General features: G+C 45.9%; 1 protein-coding gene across 3 annotated transcripts in view; it reads left to right on the forward strand.

Moving 5' to 3' along the window:
* Positions 1 to 575: 575 nt before the first annotated feature.
* Positions 576 to 9,744, forward strand: part of Lrp11 (LDL receptor related protein 11) — a 33,148-nt gene continuing 23,979 nt past the window's right edge. For all 3 annotated transcript variants that reach the window (XM_008830429.3, XM_029562203.1, XM_029562204.1), the window contains exons 1-3: positions 576 to 1,319; positions 4,366 to 4,523; positions 8,688 to 8,829. In XM_008830429.3, the coding sequence (XP_008828651.1) occupies positions 716 to 1,319; positions 4,366 to 4,523; positions 8,688 to 8,829 (904 nt within the window). In that variant the 5' untranslated portion in view covers positions 576 to 715. The remainder of the gene's footprint in view (positions 1,320 to 4,365; positions 4,524 to 8,687; positions 8,830 to 9,744) is intronic.

The raw sequence follows: 9,744 nt of genomic DNA on the forward strand, positions 1-9,744 counted from the left end.
TGGAAATCTACGAATGTGACTACTGGTTTTTTGTATTTCTAAACAGACAAAACATCCTATAAAACTTCCCACTTCACCCTTTCACAACATCTTGGGAACCCAGTGTGGAAGTAGGAGAAGCTGGATGCAAAAGACCGACAACGCTGCCTGTAGTTCCCTGACTGCATGGCCCTTCCGTGGAGCAGCAGGAGATCAGGACGGATGCACACAGCTCGACTCTGCTCTCCCACCCCAAGTGCCCAGCCAGGGTGGGCAGGGCCCCAGAGCAGCCAGGCAGTCCTGGGAGTTGAGTCTTTGCACAGCTGGTGACCTATTGGCGTAGGGCGGCGGAGCCAAGTCCCGCCCCCAGGCCGTCCCTCCGCGCCAGGCCCCGCCCCCTGCCTGCTCTCCGCGCCAGGCCCCGCCTCCTAGCCGCCCCCTAGCCGCCCCTCCGCACTAGGCTCCGCCCCGCCGCAACCTCTGTTCGCTCGCCGGTGCTGATCCACGCCGAGGCACCACGTCGGTGCGGAGAGGCGCGGCGCTCCGGCAGCCTCCGGGAAGGGCGAGGGCCGCGCCTGGCCGGGCCCGCTATGCCTCCCGCAGCCGGGACACCTGCCGGGGTCTCCGCGCCGGCCTCTGCGGAGCAGCGGGGCCCCGGGGGCGCCGCGCTCTGAGGCCTGGGGCCTAGGAGGAGCCCAGGCAGCGTCGCCCGCCGCGCGCCCGTCTCTGCGGAGCCATGGCGGCCCGGGAGCGCGCGGGAGCAGGGGCGCTGCATGCGCTGCTGCTGCTGCTCTGCCTGGGGCTGCCGAGCGCCGGAGCGGCCGGGGCTCCCGCAGCGCCGCTGTCCGAGCTGCACGCGCAGCTGGCGGGCGTGGAGCAGCTGCTGGAGGACTTCCACCGACAGCTGCAGCAGGAGCGGCCGCACGAGGAGCTGGAGCTGGAGCTGCGCGCGGGCGGCGGCCGGCGGGAGGACTGCCCCGGCCCCGGCGGCGACGGCTACAGCGCGGCGCCCGACGCCATCATCCGCACCAAGGACTCGATCGCGGCGGGCGCCCGCTTTCTGAGCGCGCCGGCCACCGTGAGGGACTGGAGACAGTGCGTGGCGGCCTGCTGCTCGGAGCCGCGCTGCTCCGTGGCGGTGTTGGAGCTGCCCCGGAGACCCGCCGCCCCGGGCGCCGCGCTAGGCTGCTACCTCTTCAACTGCACCGCGCGCGGCCGCAGCGTCTGCAGGTTCGCGCCCCACCGCGGGTACCGCACCTACACCCTCAGTCGCGCCCCAGCTGCCGGCCTGCAAGCCGGGGAACCAGTCCCCGCCACCGCCGGCGCCTCACCCAGCCAGGGTAAGCGGGCCAGTCACGGGTCCAGAGGGCCAGCCTGCTTGGGTCCCCGCTGCCCTTGCACTTACTTGTCCTGGGGCTGCGCTTTCCAAACATCTGGGAGATCCGCCTGCGCAGGCCGCCCGATTTAGAAACGAAACCCTCCGGTTCCAAATGATTTTAGCTACGGATAACCGAGAGAGTGGCTTAAGGATGATTCCTGGGAAAGCCCAGTAGGTAGATGGGCAGAAGCAGGCGCTGTGGGCATCGCCTGGAATTTTCCTAAGTTGGAGGTAAAGGGGTCATCTGGCAGGACTGACGGAAATTCGATTTAAAAAGAGACTAGCTAAGAGCCTCCACTCTCAACAAAGGTTATTTTAGTTTCTTTCATTTAGTCTCTGGTTTTGTAAGGCATGATTTGAAGCAGGAAATAGCAATAGCAAAATCTAATTGGATGCAAAATTGCTCCTGACACCCACCCCTGCTTCCTGGCATGGCTCTGTGCCTGTAGGTGCTTCCTCAGACAAAAATGGGAAGGAAAACTACTGTTCAATTTAATAGTGAAAAGGACTTGATTTTGATGAAAATAAAAGTGAAATATATATATATATATGATGCATATAAATGATGCATTCTGGTAACCCACTCTCATCTCCCTCATTCCTGTCAGCCCCTCTTCCCTGCAAATCTCTTTCCTATATTCATGGCTTTTTTGTTTTATTTTGTGTCCCACTGAGTTTAACTAGGGAAGGCTGTGTGTTCCCTGGGTTTGGAACTATACGTAGAGGTGGGTGGGCTCACCAGTGGGTATATAAGTGGAAAGTGGCTACTATGTAAGGCATGTCTCTTCCTAAAAGACCTCAAAATAATGCCAGTTTGATGATTTTACCTTAAGCATGTGCTTGCTCTAAATGAGTCAAGTCAGATACAGAAGCAACAAAGTAGCAAAGAAACAAAATCCCTTCCCTGGCTTCTCAGCACTCCTCTAGAAGTAACTGGCTGAAATCTGGGAAAGGGAAAGCAATCAGGGTAAAAGCCTGGTCAGAAAAACCACCACCACCAAGTTGCAGTTACTAAACATACTTCCCTCCTTTGCCCTCCTTTCTCTAGAAGGTTTGCTCAGAAACTCTGCTAGCTGCTGGAGAGACTAGGTTGCACTGGCTTGACCTCCTCTCTGGGAGACCATGGCCATGCCCAGAGTTCTGCTCCTCAGCACCATGGAAATGTCAAAGGTGCAGCCTGGGCTCAGATGTGGAGAGCCTCTGTACCCTGCTTTGCCTTGCCCTGATGCTTAACCTGTTGGAGTTCTTTACGTTTTTGAGAATACTATGGTTTTTCTGCTTGAACTATTATTGTTGTTGTTGTTGTTGTTATCCCCCCCCCCTTGTGAATCTTGTGAGCATGTGGAGTTAGAGGCTAAAGAGTCAACATGGTTTAGCAGAGCTCATGTGGAGTTGTGACTGGTCCATTTAAGGTGAATTACACGCTCAAGAAGAACAGATTTAAAGCTTATCCATCAACTTGTATGTTGGTCACACTCATTGAGTTTGATGCTAGGAGCTGTTTTTACCCTTTTACACATATGAACTCACTCTGACCTCACAAGAGCTCAAAGATCTAGTCCTGTTATAATGACTAACATATAGGAAGGCTGACAGGAAAAACAGCTTGCCTGAGGGTCATATACAAGTAGCTTGCTCATTCACTTTTGTTTTTCTTACTGATTCATCAGCTCTATTAATATTTTTAAATCATATTTCCTAGACTCATGTTTATAATTCCTTATTCCTTGACATGAACTTTTTGTAAACATGTACAAAAATCTATCCTTTTCCTTTGTGCTCTACTTAATTGATTAGAAAACTTTCTTACTTCTGGATATATAACAGTGAATTTAATTTCAAGTTTTACATTATTTGTTTATTTGGTGTGTGTGTGTGTGTGTGTGTGTGTGTGTGTGGAAAGGTTTGCCACAGCATGTGTGTGAAGGACAGAGGAAACCTTGTAAGAGTTGGTTCTTTCCTTCCACTATCTTAGATCACCAGGCTTGGCAGCAAGAACCTTTATCCACTGAGTTATCTCACTAGCTATATATATATATATCCACAGGCTATTCCATAGATAGGAAAATTAAACCCACCTTGAAGCACTCTGTCTGAATTGGTGCAAATCTTATTTTACTTTTGTAGATCTTACCAGCTGTGTTTCATTTCCAAAAGAAATCACTGTTTCCATGTGTTCTAATGTAACAGACCACTTTTTTTTTTTTTTTTTTTTTGGTGTTTTTGAAGCAGGGTCTCCCTGTAGCCCCTGCTGTCCTGGAACTCACTATGTAGACCAGGCAGGCCTTGAACTCACAGAGATCTGCCTGCCTCTGCCTCCCAAGTGCTGGGACTACAGGCATGTGCCACCACACCCAGCTAACAGACCACTTTTTAATGTGGTCTGTTACATTTTTTAATGAAAATTCAAAAATACATTATCTTGTTCTTGGTAAGTGATTGCACATCCCTTCTGTTGTCATCTATTTTAAGGACTGTTTCTGGATAAATAAGCTCTGGCTTATTTCAAATACATTTTACAGTGTAATTAACCTAGGCTTGAACCGAAGCGAAAGCATTATCTCAGATGCATCAGAGGTCAAGTTAGAGGACATGAGTTCATAAATCATATCATATGCCTCACCTAATTTAAATGACTTGCTTCCTTTTAGGAGAGGCAGAATTAATTTGTTTTATAATATGCAAGACATTTCAATGCTTTCCTCATCCTCTCATGTTAAATATTTGGGGTGAGCTCTCTGGGATTTAAAAAAAAATTTATTTCCTTTAGCCACTACAAACAGCTGGTACTTCATGTATCATAGCTAAATTCCACATCATAATAAATTGCTGTTTATTGTTTGATATATAAAGAGAGCACAATGAAAATCATTAGGAAGATAAATTTCAATTAACATTCATTCTCTAAGCAGTTCTTTGCTGGACCAATTCTGTTTGGCAGACAAGATACCTTTTCATAAATCAGAAAACCAGGGAATCATGTCTCTTATGACTGTTTTCTTCTGTAGGAAAGGATGAACCTCCCCTTAGCAAGGCCGGGAAGGATGTGGTTTTGCACCTGCCCACAGACGGGGTGATTCTGGATGGCCGTGAAAGCATAGATGATCATGCCATTGTCCAGTATGAGTGGACACTGCTGCAGGGTGACCCATCAGTGGACATGAAGGTAATTCATGTCATCTTTGCTACAAAACTGATGTTTCTGGGAAGTAGTCTTCTGTAATATCCTTCTACTCGTGTTCCTAAATGACTGTAAGCAAGCAGAACATTCATAAAATGGAGAAATTGTAAAGCTGACAATCCTAGAAATAGTTTTTCTATAGACGTCCTTTTCTGTGTAGTAAGCAGTAATCTTGATCCTTTGCTTTGAAGCTTGGCATGATCCTGCTGCTACTGACAAAAACAGTTTAAGAGAAAAGACTTACAACTTGTTTCAATAACTCAGATTACTTTTTAAGGGTTTTATTTGGTCTTTCTCCTAGAATAAGATTCAGGTAGTGACCAAGTATGATGCCACACCTGTAGTTACAGTACTTAGGTGGTTGAGGCAGGAGGATCATAAATTTAAGGCCAGCCTGACTACGCCATGAGTTCCTGACTAGCCTGAGTTACAGAGAAAGACTTTGTCTTAAAATAAAGACAGGGTTGGAGAGATGGCTCAGAGGTTAAGAGCTCTGGCTGCTCTTACAAAGACCCAAGTTTGGTTCCCAGCACCCACATGGTGACTAACAACAATCTGTAACTCCAGTTCCAGGGAATCCGACACCCTCTTCTGACCTCTGTGGGCATTGCATGACATGGGTACACTTATGTACATGCAGGCAATACACTCATACACATAAAATAAAAATAAATAAGATTAAAAAAAAAGAAAAAGATTTAGGTAGAAAGTTTAAAAGAAAGGAATATAAAGAGGAAGCTAACAATAAAGTGAATTATTTCTTTACACCATCCAGAAACCTACATAGTGGTTAAACCTGCTTGCAAACCTTGTGCCAAGCAGCAAGGGCATGGGTGCCGTAGGGGGTTCTTGCTCTGGTGCTCCCATTGTCCTCTGTCAGGCTCACCTGGGCACATCTGGGTTTGCTGCAGCATTTCCCAGCATTTCCAGCCTAAGTCACATAAACTTTAGCCAAAGCACTCCCGTTTAGAAGATGGGATGCTGAAACACCAATTTATACCAGGTTGGAACCAAAACAAAAGCAATGATCAGCCAGGTCCACAACACTCACCTAAGAACATTGTTTTTACTCAGTGATTACATAACCTCAGAGTTGGGCTTGTTCAGCATCTTTCCCAGCCTGTCACCCAAAAAAGGGTCCCTTCTAAAGCACCCCTTCCAGGGGTCATCTGTGCTCTGCCTGACTTTTCCAGGAACAGAAACCCTCTATTATATGTCATGTCCTATGGCATTGTTAGTCAGCTATACTGATTAGGCAAACAGTATTCAACTCACTCTGTGCATTGGCATTAAGTCTTCCCTTTGGAAAAATACTGGACACATCCCTTTGTTCTCTATAAAAGTCCTTGTATTGATTTTCAGAACATCTACCTTCCAGCCTAATCTGGATTTTCTTAGATATATATCCTTCTTTTTTAAAGTCTGAAACTTGTACTTGAATCCCTTATTATATTGTGGTTCTTCCAACCCACTGTTACCCCCTATGATCCAAGCATTATCTCCACTGCTATTAATGAAGTTAATTATGTGAACTGTTTTAGTAGCTGTGTCACACAATAGGTTCATGCTGAGTCTTCTGTTAGCAAGATTACCTACCACCTGGTTCATCTTTCCATCTCACTGCTGCCAGGGTCCCTCCTTACCTTCTGTGTTTGTTAACTGATTGAACCAGTGCACAGGGCCTTCTGTTTATCTTCCTTATACCTCAGCTTTTGGTTAATATATACAACAGAAATAATTTTGAACTTTGAGTGTCATCCATCATATTTATTATTGTTTTTGTTGGAAAGTCCATTTATGTATCTTAAGGAGAAAGGAGGATCCAGTACCTCCTTTGTGTGTGTGTGTCTGTGTGTCTGTGTGTATGTCTCTGTGTGTTTTATGTACATGTTCTTGTGTGTGCAAGGACTCACATCATTGTGCTTCTGCTGCAAGCACTTTACTGACTGAGCCATCTCCCTAGCCCCCACGATGATTAATATATCTTCAATGAAACTTTGAGGATGGAGGTTGATCAGGAAAGGTATGGGTAAGCCCTTGATGCCGCTCAAGAGTTCAGCTCCCTTGGGATGGACTCTATTACTTGGCACTCAATATAACTGTTTAAGCAGCTGCAGCTGTGCCTCTGTCATCTTATTTTCATACTTGGTACTAAAAGCTTTATGCTACAGGCAATGAATTGCATATATAAGTGCTAAATAGAAATGGCAGTAACTCACTATGTAATTTATCTAATATATATAGTTATGTATTTATAAAGGAGCGACAAATTTAGGTATTTTTTTTTCATAGCTGTTTAGGATTGATTGCTGTGCCATCAAGTGGAAACTGGCTCAGTCAGGTGTGTAACAGTGATGGCAGGCACAAACTCAAAATTATAACTCCATCATCTAAATGGCAAAGCCAGTATCATGGGAGCTGTTTGCTCCCAAGTTGTGATTCTCTTACAATGGTGCAAACTTATAAAAGACCTGAAAAGTAAACACTCATCCTGGTATGATGTCATTGCAATCAGAGCCACCACTGAGGTGTGCTCAGTCAGTGCCAGACAGCTTGGATTATCTGTAACCCTCAGAACAGCTGCACATGTCAGCTCATCCTGGTCTTGTGGAGAGATTTTCAAGAGAAATCATGAAAGACTTTAAAACTGACCAAAGCTTATAAGTGATCTTTCCATGGAAATCTAGGGGTTGGCTTGTGGGTCCTTCTGGCTCAGCATTGGTAAAGTGTAGAAAACTGAGAATAATGCAAGTGGCAGTCCTGTATGGAGATGAAATACATTTTTTCATATGTACATGCATTTGATTTATTTTTTAAACAACAATGCTCATAATTTTAAAATATTTTTATTATTTTATGTGTACAAGGATATTACCTACATGTATGCAAGTACAATGCCTACGGAGGTCAGAAGAGGTCGTTGGATTCCCCTGGAACTGGAGTTATGGATGGTTGTTAGCCATCATGTGGGTTCTGGGAATTGAACCCAGGTCCTCTGCAAGAGCAGCCAGTACTTAACCACTGAGCCATCTCTCCAGCCCCACATTTGATTTCTTAAAAATATTTTATTATTTTTATTTTACGTGTATGAGTGTATTGGCTGCATGTATGGAAATGCACCTATGTCATGTAATGCCCGCAGAGGTCAGAAGAGGGTTCCCTGGAACTGGAGTTTTGGACATGGCTGTCATGTGGGTGTTGGGAACCAAACCTGCTTCTATGTGGGTGCTGGAAACTGAACCCAGGGTGCTGGAAACTGAACTATGTGGGTGCTGAAAACTGAACTGCTTGCTCTCTGCAAGAGCAACCAGTGCTTGCTCTTAACTGCTGAGCCATCTCTCCAGCTCCTGGAGGACTTATTTTTTAAAAAGGCTTTGGTTTTTTGCTTATGTGTTTTTGCTTTTGAAACAAGTATTGTTGATCTTAGCAACTAGGTGGCTTTGTCAGGTTTGTTAGTGGGTTTTGCCTACAGTTTCAGGGAAATGTGGAAAAATATGAAATATGGCTGCATAAGCGATGAAGACTACATGAACACCCAGAAGCAACAAGGGCAGCACAGCTGGCACTTTCAGGAGTCAGCCAGGGCGGGCAAGAAGCAAGGAAGCTACAGAGCGCCCTGGACTCCCAGGGATGACTTATTTGTTTCATTTATTTTCCAAGATGAGAAGATGGAAGAGAAATCAATTGATAGATCAGTGCCCTGAAAGTCGAAGGAAAATCAAGGTCAAGGAAGAGGGATTGACCCCAAACTCAGGAGGGTCAGTTCCTCCTGAGTGGTGGTGTGTCAGGAAGCAGGTGGCATTGGACACTAACATACTCAGGAGGTGGGTGGTGTAGGCATAACTGTGAGCCTGGTTTTCTCCTTGACCAAGCTGAGCCCACCTGTTGATGGAAGTGACTTGACACTGAGTATAGAGCTTGGGGAGGAGGCACAGGTTTGGAACAGCAGCTGCTAAAGACAGCTGAAGGGATTATTATTCAAGGATATTGTCAGTTCAAATAACAATGGTGGGTTCAAACTGAAGACAAAATGATGGAGGATTTAGTATTCAATAGCCTTGGATCTATTCCAGGGACCGATTTCCACTGATCCTGGACCCTGAGTTCAGCTCTCCTCACTGAACATGATATGTCCTGTTTGTGTGACAGGTGCCTCAGCCAGGAACACTGAAGCTATCCCACCTGAAAGAAGGAACGTACATCTTCCAGCTGACTGTGACTGATACAGTGGGTCAGAGAAGCTCTGACAATGTGTCAGTGACTGTGTATTCCAGGACCTACTCCCTGGGAGGTGAGAAAAAAGTCCTTCCCTTGAGTTCCCTATGGCCAGCCAAAACCCAGGTGTTTATGGAAAGATCATGTCAGACTGGCATTTTATATTCTGGTGACACATTTCATGGGCTCTTCCATCTTCTTTTTGGTGCTTTTTGAGTAACAGCTTTTGCTAAAAATATACTAGCAAACACAGGTTCTATTATATGTTGGGTAATTTGACCCCACTGGTTGGAGTGGATGAAGCATTCCCAGAGGATCAGCATGGACCATGAGCTAGTGGACCTGTGGACCAGCACTCCATCTTTTCCCCTTGCCTTCACAAAAGGCAGTGTCTGGCTTTTCTAGAAAAGGATTTTGTCTAAAAATAGAGGTCATAATATATATGTGTGTGTGTGTGTGTGTGTGTGTGTGTGTGTGTGTGATCTAGTTTGATCTCTGTTGCCGTGACAAATACCATGACCAAAAGTAACTTGAGAAGGAAAAAGTTTATTTTAGAATTTAATTTTGTTTGTTTTTGAGACAGTGTCTCCCTGTAGCCCCAGCTGGCCTGTAACTCGCTATGTAGACTAGGCTAGCCTTGATCTCACAAAGATCCTTCTGCCTTTTTTTTTTTTTTCATCGTCGTCTTTTTGAGACAGGGTCTTCTTGCAGCCCCAGCTGGCTTGGAACTTGCTGTGTAGATCAGGCTGGTCTCAAACTCACAGAGATCTATCTACCTCTGCCTCCACCTCCCGAGTGCTGGGATTAAAGCTGTGCACCACCACACCTGGCTGGAAAGGGTTTATTTGGCTCTTATTTCCAAGTCACAGTCCATCCTTGAGGGAAGCGAGGGTCGGAACCTAAGCACAGATTCAAAGCAGAACCCATAGAGGAATGTTGCTTGCCGGCTGGCTCTCTGTATAGCTCTATGATGTGCTCAGATAGCTTTCTT

Source organism: Nannospalax galili, unplaced genomic scaffold (assembly GCF_000622305.1).
Source record: "Nannospalax galili isolate Female #2095 unplaced genomic scaffold, S.galili_v1.0 scaffold395, whole genome shotgun sequence".
In the NCBI taxonomy this organism is placed as follows: Eukaryota; Metazoa; Chordata; class Mammalia; order Rodentia; family Spalacidae; genus Nannospalax; species Nannospalax galili.